This window comes from Lentinula edodes, assembly GCF_021015755.1.
Source record: "Lentinula edodes strain Le(Bin) 0899 ss11 chromosome Unknown C8R40scaffold_15, whole genome shotgun sequence".
Taxonomy (NCBI): domain Eukaryota; kingdom Fungi; phylum Basidiomycota; class Agaricomycetes; order Agaricales; family Omphalotaceae; genus Lentinula; species Lentinula edodes.
The window spans coordinates 713,587-728,429 of NW_025764321.1; the positions used below are offsets into that span (position 1 = coordinate 713,587).

General features: G+C 47.1%; 3 protein-coding genes across 3 annotated transcripts; all 3 read left to right on the forward strand.

Moving 5' to 3' along the window:
- The first annotated feature begins 11,251 nt into the window (after window positions 1-11,251).
- Window positions 11,252-11,998, forward strand: C8R40DRAFT_1102090 (uncharacterized protein). The gene has a single exon (XM_046227979.1). It carries the CDS (start codon window positions 11,416-11,418, stop codon window positions 11,989-11,991), a length of 576 nt encoding a protein of 191 aa, XP_046087066.1. The 5' UTR covers window positions 11,252-11,415; the 3' UTR covers window positions 11,992-11,998.
- Window positions 11,999-12,372: 374 nt separating this feature from the next.
- On the forward strand, window positions 12,373-13,265 carry C8R40DRAFT_1102091 (uncharacterized protein). The gene has a single exon (XM_046227980.1). It carries the CDS (start codon window positions 12,550-12,552, stop codon window positions 12,805-12,807), a length of 258 nt encoding a protein of 85 aa, XP_046087067.1. The 5' UTR covers window positions 12,373-12,549; the 3' UTR covers window positions 12,808-13,265.
- A 194-nt stretch (window positions 13,266-13,459) lies between these two features.
- Window positions 13,460-13,790, forward strand: C8R40DRAFT_1102092 (uncharacterized protein; the record flags this gene model as incomplete). The annotated part of the gene is given in 2 exon segments (XM_046227981.1): window positions 13,460-13,684; window positions 13,701-13,790. A coding segment is annotated over 1 exon segment (225 nt), but the record flags the coding sequence as incomplete, so codon positions are not given.
- Window positions 13,791-14,843: the final 1,053 nt, after the last annotated feature.

Genomic DNA, 14,843 nt, shown 5'->3' on the forward strand with positions numbered 1-14,843 from the left:
CGACCTTAGGACTTGAACGTCCTCTGGTTCGCTCCTCGTCATCGGCGATACTGCCGCTCCAACCTGGCTGCTACTTAGCCTCTCTCTCTCTACTCTCGCTCTCCGGGGACTAACGGCGTAACGGCGGTGTTGTTAATAACTTCACTACTGTCCCACTCGTCTTCCGCACTTAGACACCTTGTGGCTTTGGCACGGTTACACGGTGTACATGATCTTAACAAATGGCCTGTTCCTAGGAAGGTTAAGGACATTCAGTCCTTTTTGGTTTTACAAACTTCTATCATCGTTTTATTTATAATTATAGTGATATCGTTGTGCCGATGACTTGGCTTACCTGGAAGGGCGCTCCCTGGATCTGGGACAATGACTGTCAAGAGGCTTTTGAAAACCTCAAAATTGCTTTCACTTCTGCACCTATTCTCGCTCACCGGGAACCCAATCGTCCTATTATCGTGGAAACCAATGCTTCCAATTACACCATTGCGGCGATTCTCTCCATTCAGACTGTTGACGGGGAAATTCATCCTTTAGCTTTCCTTTCCAGAACTCTTCATGCTGCGGAGCTCAACTACGACACTCACAACAAAGAGCTCCTCGCCATCTTCGAAGCTTTCAAAGCTTGGCGTCATTATCTGGAAGGTTCCGGCGATCTGGTGGACGTCGTCACCGATTACAAAAATCTTGAGTATTTTTCTACTACCAAGATTCTCACCTGTCGACAGGTCCGTTGGTCAGAGTATCTCCACCAATTCAACATGGTAATTCACTTCCGACCGGGAAAGCTCAGCGAAAAACCAGACTCGATAACTAGACGCTGGGACGTCTATCCCAAAGAGGGGGATATCGGCTACGCGCAAGTCAACCCTCACAACTTCAGACCCATCTTCACTAATGAGCAACTTACTACTTCTCTTCGGGCTACCTTTCTAGAAGGACCGATGCTCTGAGCTTCTATCGTCATGGATATTGAAGCTCTACATCAAGCTATCATTCTCGCTCTTCCGAAGGACCCAAGCTCCATTGTTGGTTTGGAACTTGCAAAAGATCCTTCCAATGAACGTTGGAGCTTAGGTAGTGACGGGTTATTATGCCTTGATGACCGTATTTATGTTCCTAATCACGGCGATCTTCGCCTTCAAGTTCTCCGCTACTTTCACGATCACCCACTTTCCGGCCATTTCAGCCAGAACTGCACTCTAGAAGCTGTACGTCGTCAATACACCTGGCCTAAGGTCAGAGACTTCATTTGTGACTACGTTACTTCCTGCACTACTTGTGGTCGCAATAAGCCTCGCCGCCATCGGCCTTACGGCTTGTTGAAACCTCTGCCGGTTCCGGTCCGACCATGGGATTCCATATCCATGGACTTCATTGAACAACTACCAATGTCGAATGGTTACACAGCTATCCTAGTTGTCATGGATCGATCATCCAAGCAAGCTATCTTTATTCCAACCTTCAACACTATTACTTCTGAACAACTAGCTGAGCTTTTTGTTATTCACGTTTTCTCTAAGCATGGTATTCCTAATCATGTCACTTCCGATCGTGGTTCCGAATTTGTTTTGGCGTTTTTCCGGGCTCTTGGTAAAGTGCTCTCTATGGAACTTCATTATTCCTCTGGATATCATCCGGAAGCCGACGGGCAGACTGAGCGTGTCAATCAGACTCTTGAGCAGTACATCAGGATCTATTGTTCCTACCAACAAGATGACTGGTCACCTTTACTTCCGATCGCCGAGTTCGCCTATAACAACGCTCCCAATGCTTCCACTGGTATTACTCCGTTCTGTGCTAACAAAGGATACCATCCAAATATCACCGTTTGGCCCAAGGTCAACATGAAGTCTGATCTAGCCAGAGACTTCGTCGTCAACCTCGATGAACTCCACGCTTTCCTTCGAGAGGAAATCCTTCTAGCTCAGTCTTGTTACAAGGAACAAGCTGATAGGAAAAGAATCTCGCATCCGGAGTTCCCGATTGGTTCCGAAGTTTTTGTTCTTGCTAAGCACATTCGATCTACTTGTCCTACTGACAAATTCTCTGAAAAATATCTTGGTCCTTTCAAGGTCATCAGTCGACCTGGTACCCTGTCTTACGAGCTCAAGCTCCCGGACTATCTTCGCCGGATTCACCTGGTCTTCCACATCTCACAGCTGGAGCCAGTTACGCCGAACCCTTTCCCGAATCGTACTCAATCTCCTCCACCTCCAATTGAAGTTGATGGTGAAGAGGAGTACAACGTTGCCGAAATCCTGGACTCCAAGCTGGACAGAAGGTACAAGCGTTGTCCTCTACATTACTATATTCGGTGGGCTAGTTACAAAGGTACCGATGATGAATTCTCTTGGGTTGCGGCTGATGAACTACATGCGGACGAGCTGGTACCCGCATTCTGTCATAAAGTACGCAGCCCCTATCATTTTCCTTTTCTCACCGTCTCGACGCCTTTACTTGTACAATACATCATCCCATCACTGTCAAACCTCCATCGATTACTGATCCACCTGACCCATCTTCTCCTTCTACTGGCTTCCGCCACCTTCCTTGTTCCTAAACTGTACAGTATTACATCGTTGTTTCTCGCAGACCGGATTATGTATATATAGCCAACCCTCCACAGCCTGGTCCCTTATCTTGACCTCTCTGTCATTATCTGGGACCAGGTATGTGCTTACTTATTATTACCTATGACTACGATACTCAATATATCTCTGTCATTATCTGGGACCAGCCTGCCGCCGTTCTGCTTAGTCGCTCCGCTTTCCCGCTCCGTTAGTCACTCCGCCTCTGCCGCTTCGTGACATTAGGTCAAGATCCATTACTGCACTGACAGCCTACCAATAAGGTTGTCCTTGCAGGGTCTATAGACACCACGTCTTCCCTAGTTCCGCCTGACTCTGAAACACCTGTTGCTAGTATAGACTGCTCCGCACTCCCGCACGCACTTGACCCCAGAGACCAAGCTCATGCCCATAATAACGACGATACTTGGCGCGATTGCCAGTCTTAACCTTGCCCCAACGCCCTTTCAAACTCAATCCGAGAGCCACTCACTGTGAGCAATATAACCTTCCTGCCGATTCCCCAGCCCTGATTCCCTACTCCCATCATGTCGACTCCTATCCCGCCTGCCCCAAACACCTCTGCGGAGGATCTCATGGCTCAGCTCATCAGACAAGTAGCTAACCTTGCTACAGCTATGGAGGAACGCTCATCCTCTAAGTCAAGCATGAACAAACCCGAGGTTTTCAAGGGTAAAGATGGCGCTGAAGCCCATCGCTTCATGGCTCAGTTCCAGAATTGGGCGTCAGAACAACCGGATCTCGCCAAAAGCCAAGTAAAACTCATCAAGTCCGCCTTGGGTTTCTTCACAGAAAGTGCCGGAGATTGGGCAACTCCCCATCTGCTACATTTCAATGCGGAAAATCCCCCTTTTGGAGGAAATTGGGAGGCGTTTCTGAAGGAATTTAGCCAACGGTTTGAACCAATGGACCCAGGTATGGAAGCCCGTAGCGAGATCAAGAATCTCAGGCAAAGTAAAGGACAGACAGTTGCGGAATTTGCTCAGAAGTTCAAGGATATCGGAGATCGGACTGAAATGTCTGATATTGACTTGCGGGAACGTTTCTTCACTGCATTACTCCTAGAGATCCGACAACACCTCATCACCGTAAACATTGCCCAAGGAATTGCTCCGACTCTGAAGGAGGCAATCAAACGGGCCATATCGGTGGATGTCTACCTGCACGATCCCACCATGACTGGCCGAAACTCTGGATACCCTCCCACGCATACTGCTCATACTACCCCTGCTGACCCCCACGCTATGGACATTGATGCAACCCACACCAGTAATGGGAATACTAGGGAGGCATTCCTAGCTCGCATGCGAGGACGATGCTTCGGCTGCGGTGCCCAAGGTCATGTCAAGCAAAACTGCCCACACCGAGAAACCACCTGCCGCTACTGTGGACGTCGAAGACATCTGGAAGCAGTCTGCCAAGACAAATTCATGGGACTCGGACGAGACCGAGGCCGACGCCAGCAACCTCGACGCCAACAGATATCCGCTACGGGACCCGCGCCATTCTCCCTATTCCCAAACGAATCCGTCCAAATCGCGTCCTCGACCCCAACATCTGCTTCTGCACCCGTAGCTGCTACTCCGAGCCCCCCTAACCAGGACTTTTCCAATCAGATTGGTCAAATAAGGGAATTACTTGATCGTGCTAACGCTATGTCCTCCTCGTCCTCTGGCTTTCAACAGGGTTTTTAAAGAGGGTACCCGCTTCGGCTGCACCGAGAGTACCCCGTAATCAGTTTGTTATGTTCGCTACTTCCTCGTATGACTCGCACCCATCATGTACAATATCGTCGATCCGGGAATTAAACTCTACTTCCCCACATTTCCGAATTCATGCGAGACTAAGAGGAAGGAATCACAGTATAACAACTGCAGCCATGGTAGACTGTGGAGCTACCGCCCTGTTTTTAAACCAAGACTTTGTCACCCGGAACCATGTAAGATGTGCACCCCTCCATAAACCAATCGATGTTTTTAATATCGATGGAATACCTAACCGAGCTGGACGGATAACCCATTTTGCACATCTAGCACTCACAGTGGATAATCAAGAGCGATGGATGGACTTTCTGATCACCAACCTAGGAGGTGAAGACATCATCCTTGGACTCCCCTGGCTACGGAAGGTAAATCCGGAGATTGATTGGGAGAAAGGACGACTTTCAGTAAAGCCTCCTCGAGTAATGATAGAAGAAGTCCCAGACGAGGAGATCTTGTACTCTCATCTAGCCGCCACTCACACAGCAGAAAGCCCGATCCTCGAGCTCCCGGAACCGGAATCTCCCGCAGAAAACCCCCACATTGAGGTGCCACCAGAAGCGACCCTTGAACAGAGCGAATCAATAGCAGTTGAAGAACTACCAATACACCGAATTCGAGCCAATCATAAAACTCGCCGCACATGGGTAAAAGCAGGAATTCTAGAGGAACAGACGGAGGAAGTCTGGTGCGCCGCAGGATTCACTTACTCCCAGCAGCTAGCAGAGGAAGCCAACCGAGACAAACCCGTTGAAACCTTCGAAGAAATGGTCCCTGAGCAGTATCGTGATTTCAAGAAGGTTTTCTCAGAATCTGCCTCCGAACGATTACCTGCCCACCAACCTTGGGACCATGCAATTGATCTCGTACCTGGAGCACCGGCAACCATGCGTACCAAGATTTATCCCATGTCCCTAAACGAGCAGGAGGAGTTGGATCGTTTCCTAGAAGAAAACCTACGAAAAGGCTATATCATCCCCTCAAAATCACCAATCTCATCACTGGTCTTCTTCGTAAAGAAGAAGGATGGGAAACTCCGTTTTGTACAAGATTACTGGAAACTGAACGAGTACACTGTGAAGAACCGATACCCTCTCCCATTAGTTGCTGACATCATTAGCCGACTTCAGGGAGCAAGATACTTCACGAAGTTTGATGTCCGCTGGGGTTATAATAACATACAGATTAAGAAGGGGCATGAATGGAAAGGCGCGTTCGCAACAACCCGAGGCTTGTTCGAGCCTAAGGTCATGTTCTTTGGTCTCACAAATTCCCCTGCCACGTTCCAAGCACTTATGAATGCTATATTTGCTGATCTCATTGCAGCCGGCAAGGTGGCAGTCTACCTAGATGACATCCTTATCTTCAGTAACGATCTCGAGGAACACCGACGAATGGTACGGGAAGTATTAACTCGGTTAGAAAAGCACGACCTCTACCTACGACCCGAAAAATGTGAATTTGAACAGCAACAGATTGAATACCTCGGACTCATCATCTCAGAAGGGGAGGTGAGAATGGATCCGGTAAAAGTAGCGGCTGTTCGCAACTGGCCAGTCCCTACTAATCTTCGGGAACTACGAGGGTTCTTGGGATTTGCAAACTTCTACCGACGCTTTATCCGGAACTTCGCCAAAATAGCACGACCTTTGAACGACCTGACGAAGAAAGACACCAGCTTTACCTGGACTGACACTCGACAGAACACATTTGACACCCTTCGAGAAGCCTTCATCTCCGCACCGATCCTTGCTCTATGGACACCAGACAGGCCTACTCGAATTGAGGTAGACGCATCAGGCTTTGCCACGGGAGGCGCCCTTATGCAGAAGCAAAACGACGGCCAATGGCATCCGGTAGCCTTCAGATCGGCATCCATGCAGCCAGCGGAACAGAACTACGAAATTTATGATCGAGAGATGCTTGCTATCATTGAAGCACTGAAGGATTGGAGGAACTTTCTAGAAGGACTCCCTCAACCATTCGACATCATTACGGACCATTCGAACCTCGAATTCTGGCGCACTGCACAAGACCTCACCCGCCGACAAGCCCGATGGGCCCTCTATCTGTCACGGTTTGACTTTCATATGATCCACCGCCCTGGCAGAGTAAACACCCAAGCTGATGCTCTCTCCCACATGGCAGTTCATCATGTATCGGACAGCGATGATAACCGGCAACAGACAGTCCTTAAACCCGGCCACTTCGTAAAAATTGCAGCTTCGATCCTACAGAACCCCTTAGAGGATCGTATCCGGAAAGCCTCAGAACGGGAAGCACAGGTATTGGAGGGTCTCAAAACAGTCAAAGAGCACGGACTACAGCGCTTGGCCAATGGGATAGCCGAATGGGAAGAGGACAATGGGTTGGTCTACTACCGAGGTCGAGTATACGTACCAGCAAACGACGACCTACGCACTGAGGTACTCCGTCAATGCCACGACCATCCAACTGCAGGACACCCCGGACTACACGGGACACTTGACTTGGTCAGTACCCATTTCTGGTGGCCCACGTTGCGCTCTTTTGTGGAAAAATATGTTGAGGGATGCGAGGTTTGTGCCCGTAAGAAGATCCAGCGACACCCACGGGCCGTAACTCAACCATTAGATGTACCATCCGGTGACACGCCTAAATTTTGGCTAGACGTCTATGCTGTGAATTGTGACATTTTCACGTATAGATTTGTATCAAGAGGACTGTAATTGAGACCCAGATTGACAGTCAAAGTCGATACTGAATCAGTCTAATAAGTTGAAGGGACCATATACCCATACTACCACAAGTTGGTTAGTTTACCCATCCCCGATACTACCTACGGATAGCAGTCTACCTGTTTGTCAAGCAGGATTATACCAGACTCGGACTACATCCGAAGGATGACCATTCACGTATGACATACCAAGGGTATTCTTATTGGACCTTACACTGGCAGGAGTTTGGAAGAACTTACTCAAGTGACCATGAACCGAGGATTGACTCGAAATGACTTTCTAGAACTCAGGAATTATCAAATACTCCTTCTAGAACGAGATCATGCATTAATCTAAAAGACTGCGATTTAGTCTAATAGACCAATCAAGTTGCATGGTTGAGTAAAATGACTAGAAGAACGATCGAAGTACTGCGAGGCTCCGAAGGCATATCAAATGAATGTCAAAGAGTCCTGACGTAGAAAATATTGAAGAATACAATTAAATGAATACTATGCGTAACTCCCTTGATAGAGTATAGGCACAATGGGTGTCTATTGAAAGAGAGAAGCAATTAGTTTAATCCAGATGAATCAGATTGATAGGATTAGAATCGAGGAGAGCTGATTTGCCTCCGGACGAGGTGACAAACGATCGAAGTAAGTGTTGGACCGCAATGACAGTTGAACACCATTCGAGTCATCCTCCAAAACAATTAAATTAAATGAATATTGAAGTACCTACCTATGTTTGGAGGTATACTAGAATCTTGGAACCAATATGGACCAAATAAGGACATGTAGATTCAAATTAAATGGTATCTGACTGAGTGTAGAAGTTTCCTTGCGGTTCCGAACGTTTATTGTATTAAATTAATTGTACTATGCGACTCTATATTCTGTATGTATAAATAGCAATCCGATGTATCTGGAATACAAGTGATTTTGGGACGACGTTGCAGTGCTAATCCGTAAAAAGGAAAGACACACTCCCACCAGACTGAAACCTCTTCGCTAGCAGCCATTCGGGCCCGGCACTTGTGAGTATAGGAACGTCGTGTTCTGCTCCTTGTGACTGCGAGAAGTCTATCCAGTTGTTGGGTATTCTTCGAACTTAGGATCAGTCGTTGGTCTTAAGGGCAAATCACGCTGTGTGGTTGTGCCAGCACATAGTTCTAGCCCTCCGTAGGGGTCTGTGTGTTTCGGTTTTAATTTACTTTGATTCAAACCCCCAATTCTTGATATACCCAAATCAATACAAACCACAGCACAAATCGTGCTAAATCTACCTTGATCAAAGGAATATATCGAATCCTTAGAACGATTCAAATTGATTGATCAAAGCTTCTTACTTAGCTCTCAAAGCTTTGCGGAACCTTTGCCAACGCTACCCCTTGCTATTAAATAAATTTGATAGCAGTGAACTCGCATATTGTGTATTAGATTGGTTGGTTGGAGTGCCCATTAGATTCCTTCCTTTCTCTTTCACACAAAAACGAGGCAAGCTCGTTACCGGTCTATGGGAAGAGGTAGGGGTTGACCTGATAACACAGCTACCTAACTCCCAAGGCTACGATGCTGTCTTGGTTTGCACAGACCTGTATGGAAAACAAATTTACGCTATTCCTTGCACCAGCTCCATCACAGCCGAAGGCGTTGCCGATATTTACTGTAAGACCTGGGTCAAAATAGGTCTTAGGGTAGGTTTTGGTATGTGGAGGTTTATGTTGTAGCGTGCTAGGAGCAGGCTGGAGCTCGAAGGGAGCTACGAGAACCGCGACCGAGGACGGGAATGACCTAGTAGTGGTTGGAACGACGGGATGGTGACCCTTGAGGGGTTCCTAGGAGGTCCAGGGAGGTCCCTAAGGCGTAGGGAGGTTAAGGAAGAGTGCGGGACCGTACGATATTGCGTAGTAGGAGTTGTACTCGCTAGAACGTCAATATAGGATCGAGTAGGTCGTATGTATAGATGGGTCTCGAGGTTGTAAGCTCCCGAGAAGGGATGTGCCAGGGAGGGTAGGTCCCTGGGGGCTAGGCTTGAGGATGGACGTCCTCGAGTGTGGGAGGTGGTAACGGAGAAGCAGTACATAGTTCGACGTGAGGGGTAGCTTCGACGTTACCTAGATCGAGGTCCTGAAGCCTATAGAATAGCTAGGGAGCTCGAGGAGGTTTGGGGAGGTTAGCTCACCAAGGCGGTAGGCGTTGGGGAGCTTTAGTATTGTTTGAGGGAGCTCGGGAACTCACTCGGATTGCTTAGACGTGAAGTAAAAGCGTGTATTGGATCGTATAGACGATCACAGAGACAATAGACAAGAGTTGAGAGAAACAGAGGTAATGAAACAGAGAGTAAAGAGAAATCCGTATGGTTAGCAGGTACAAAGGGACAGGGACTGGACCTATGCAAAAGGGTGTGTGTTCAAAATATACCAAGCTGGGGCTTCAGGACATTGCGGCGTTACTTAAATAGGTACGGGAAGTGAACAAGAGAACATCTGGAGGCATGAGGTAGCTAATCGGAGGGAGGGAGGTAATCAAGATTAATACTTAAAGGGGTTATCGGCTAGAGGGCTTTCGTACGCGTGTCGGGGTGAAGGACGTTTGGGTAGTTGCATCAGAAATACTTGGGGAGGTGTCTGGTGGTACTTGGGGAGGTGCGGAGGACATACAGGAGGTGGGTAGGACGTATGGCAACGTGTGGTGGTTACTGGGACTGGTCTGGTTGTAGCCAGGGCATGACATTTACTACCGAGAAATCTTCCGTCTCCATGGTCTTCCTCTTCACTTTAAATCCGACCACGGACCCCAGTTTGCAGCTAAACTCATGTGATCCCTTCTCGCTAGGCTAGGAATTAAATCAGATCTAACCTCCGGATACCGTCCTCAGTCCAATGGCCAAACCGAACGAGCAAATCAGGAAGTAGAGAAATACATCCGCCTCTATGTGGGACGACGACAAGATGACTGGGCAGAGCACCTTCCCATGGCAGAGTTTGTGATTAACTCACGGACTCATTCTGCTCTAGGCATGTCCCCGTTCGAGCTAACCTATGGCTATCTTCCCCTGTTCAATATCCCAGTGGGCCAACGCAGCGGTATTCCAGCTGTAGATGACCGTATACGGATTCTCCGAGAAGCGCGACAAGATGCCGGGGCTGCCTTACACCTAGGAAAGAAACAACAGAAGGAGGGATACGAACGCGGGAAGTGGAAAGCTCATCAATTTAAAGTTGGAGACCTAGTCTGGCTCAGTGCAGAGGACATTAACCTTCAGCTTTCCAGTGAAAAGTTAGGAGATCGACAGCTTGGCCCTTATCGCATTCTGGAGAAAATTGGCCCTTTAGACTACCGCCTTGACCTTCCCCTATCCCTAGATCGCCTCCATCCCGTCTTCCATGTTGATAAACTATACCCCTGGAAAGGTAACTCCATTAATGGCGAAATACCAACACCACCAGAGCCGGTATACTTAGAGGATGAAGACGAACCGGAATACGAAGTAGAGGAGATCTTAGACAGCCAGGTTCGATGGAAGAAGTTGGAATATTTGGTTAAGTGGAAAGGTTACGACGCAGGGAACAACTCTTGGGAACCTGCAGCCAACCTCAGTCGAGCACCAAAAATTGTTCGGGCCTTTCATAAAAAACACCCAACGGCGGCAAAACCTTGACCATCGAGGACAATGGTCATAAGGAGGGGGTTAATGTCATAAAGTACGCAGCCCCTATCATTTTCCTTTTCTCACCGTCTCGACGCCTTTACTTGTACAATACATCATCCCATCACTGTCAAACCTCCATCGATTACTGATCCACCTGACCCATCTTCTCCTTCTACTGGCTGTCATATGCATGCAATTCACCCAATACGCTTCCCGGCCCGGCCCGGAGCGGCCGGACTTCGGATTAATAACCTTGTGACCTACATTCTATTTATTTATTATTCCGAGCTTTCATCGAGGTCTTCTGACTGTATCTGGGATGTATATAAGCTAGAATACTTTGTACGTTGTAGTCAAGCTTGAAATCAAGTGTACCACCTTATCCCAGTCTTTAATATCTTCTTTACCCTTTGCTTCCGGACTCCCGGATCATCAGGAACCCCATTTAGGCTGCTCATACCAATCTTGCACTCTTGCCATAATTCCCGGGGACACCAACAGTGTGTGAAGGGTGTTGCTAATAGCTTCACCGACGTCCCACTCCCAGTGTGTACTACAGGCCAATACTCAGTTCTGGACCTCGGAATTATCCCGGGCTATTCCCGGGCCAGATCCGGCCTCAGAACCTCTATAGCTATTGACCTGTAGGCACGGTCTTGTCAGTATTTCAAGCTTACACTTCATTACACTGTTCCTTCACCAAAATACCCCTCCATTATGTCCTTCGGCTCTGATTCAGGATCTTTCGTCGAGTATGCCTTATCGTTACCTGATCCGGTCGGCCCGGACCCGGAAACCTCGGATTTGTCGGACCAATCTAGCCCATCTGACCACAATTCTGAACAAGAATCAGTTCAGTCCGGTACTAATTCCGATCCTGACCAGTCAAGTTATGACTCGGAATTTCCTGGCCCATTTGATTATGATTATCTTCATGAATCCTCTGACTTCGACTCGGATCACCCCGGCCCTTACGATCTCCGTTATCTACATTCCTATCCTTCATCCTCAGCCTCAGACTCAGTGGAGTCGTTCCACTCATTTGCCTCTGATAACTCCGAAGCGCCGGAACTCCGGCCCGGTGATGACAGATCTGGTCATCCTCACCTCAGACCCGATGGCAGGCTTTTGGACTCTGAGAGGGAAAGGCGCAGGGTGCTCGGGTTGTGCTTTTATTGTGGAGGAGAACATATGAAGGTAGATTGTCTCAAACTGCAGGTCTGTACAGGACAGAACTATGATGCAGATAACTCTGAATCAGATGTTCCGGGCTCCGATGATGGTTCCGAGTAATTCCTAATTTTTCTACATTTTAATTCTGAATTTTCCAACTATTCCCAAGTCTTAGACCGAGTTTTCCTTTTCTTTCATGATTCTCACTTATTTGACCTTACAAATTCCTTTCTTTCTGAATTTCGGCCCGTTTTTATGCCCTTCAATGATTATTCAGTATTTGACATTATCATTGATATTATTTCCGAGCTTCGGCCCGCATTTTTGCGATTTTTCCAAGGTTTGAACCAATGTTTCCTTTTCTTTCATGATTTCACTTGTTGACCTTGCAAATTCCCATTCCTTCCGAACTTCGGCCCGATTTTTAGGCCTTTTTATGACGATTCATTGTTTGACATGATATATACTTCATTTCCGAGTTTCGGCCCAAGTTTTGGCTCCCTTGTTATTATTCTCAATGTCTGGGGCTCATTTCCGCTTTTTCCGAATGACGGCCCGATTTTTATATCTTTACATAATCAATTTTTGTTGACACTATGATTCACTTCACTTCCAAGCTTCGGACTGCATTTTTTCCATCCATTCCACTTCTGTTTCGAGTTTTTGAATATTCAGGTAATGTTTCATTGTAATGACTATTATTGCTTCATTCCGGTCCGATTATGCCGATGTTTTTGCTTATTATTGATTACTAATTATTCCATTCCATGTTTCCGACCTTGCTCCGATTTTTCCGTCATTTTATTGGCATTATCTCAAGCTTGCTCATTGGCACTTCCACTCACTTACCTGTTATCATTTCTATTTATGTTGATTCCTTTGCTTCACCCACAAGCTGCTCCTCTTTTTAGTAGGATTTCATTGATTATTTGTTAGGATACAGTTTCTACTCCCACTTAGATCCGTTGATCTGCCGGGTAGACCGAAACACTTTTTTCCAACTCATTTTTTATGATTATCCTTATAGCGCTTTCCGGCTTTGCTTCCCTTGGAACTTCCGGTCTCGGGATGGTTCTACCATCATTCTGGACACTTTGTGTCAATTTCGGCCTTTTTAAGGCATCGCTCTTGTGTGGATATCAGCTTAGGTTATCATCTCTGGCAGCACTTTGTGTTGATTGGTATGCCGGACTTTTCCGCAGTTTCCGACGATTTTTCCGGCCCAATCCCGCCCCTCGGTTCGGATTTTATTCCGAAATTTTCCCTACTCCATTACCCAATCCTCCTACATCACCATTTACTCCAACTTCGGCTCTTGATTCATGGCTTTCGAGGGCTCAAGCGTACTTGGGGGATACTGCTGTATTCCAGTCCTGTAGTCCAATTTTCGGGCCAGCCACTCCCGATTTTCGAAATTCGGAACTTGTTTTAGTCTTTTGAGACTTCAGAACACTTTCCGGCCGGCCCGGACTTCGGAAGTTACATGGTCATCCATTCTTTTGTTGATTATTTTGTTACGAGTTTACTTTGTTTCAATCTGGTTTTTGTTTGCTTTATTATGTTCCTTTGACCCCCTACATCGGCAGGCCGATCCTTTCCAGTTTCTCCGAAACTTCTTCTTTTAATTTATTCTTCACTACTGGATCTAATCCAATCCCTTTGCTTTACTATACTTTACTATTTCACTGCACACATATTCACAGAGGCCTTCGTGGGCTCAGGCCTAACGGGGGGATACTGTCATATGCATGCAATTCACCCAATACGCTTCCCGGCCCGGCCCGGAGCGGCCGGACTTCGGATTAATAACCTTGTGACCTACATTCTATTTATTTATTATTCCGAGCTTTCATCGAGGTCTTCTGACTGTATCTGGGATGTATATAAGCTAGAATACTTTGTACGTTGTAGTCAAGCTTGAAATCAAGTGTACCACCTTATCCCAGTCTTTAATATCTTCTTTACCCTTTGCTTCCGGACTCCCGGATCATCAGGAACCCCATTTAGGCTGCTCATACCAATCTTGCACTCTTGCCATAATTCCCGGGGACACCAACAGTGTGTGAAGGGTGTTGCTAATAGCTTCACCGACGTCCCACTCCCAGTGTGTACTACAGGCCAATACTCAGTTCTGGACCTCGGAATTATCCCGGGCTATTCCCGGGCCAGATCCGGCCTCAGAACCTCTATAGCTATTGACCTGTAGGCACGGTCTTGTCACTGGCTTCCGCCACCTTCCTTGTTCCTAAACTGTACAGTATTACATCGTTGTTTCTCGCAGACCGGATTATGTATATATAGCCAACCCTCCACAGCCTGGTCCCTTATCTTGACCTCTCTGTCATTATCTGGGACCAGGTATGTGCTTACTTATTATTACCTATGACTACGATACTCAATATATCTCTGTCATTATCTGGGACCAGCCTGCCGCCGTTCTGCTTAGTCACTCCGCCTTGTTGCCCTGTTCAGTTGCTCCACCTCGCCGTTCTGCTTAGTCGCTCCGCTTTCCCGCTCCGTTAGTCACTCCGCCTCTGCCGCTTCGTGACACATTCCACGCTCGATACCCTCAGAAACCTGGACCTTGATCACAAAAATATTTTATTCCTTTTCCACCGTGCTCCGCCGAAGTTTACTTTGTGCGTTTAGAGGGTAAACACAATGATAGTAAATTGAGTGTTTACCTCTCTCTCTTAATTGCTTATAGTATTCTTCAATTTACTGTTTCACTTATGTTTCATTCACACTTAAACTACTTATACTTCGAACTAATTAATTCTTCCGCCGCTTCGCGGTCCATTCACTTTCCGACTTTAAAATGCGATAACATTTTTTATATACAAAGCAAGATAAAAAATATATGTAGGAAGGTACAAGGAGGCAAGACTACAAGAAAGGGCCGAGGGGCTGACATCCAATGTCCGATGATACGCTACTCTACTCCTCCCTTTCCTTCCCTTTCTCCGACTGGG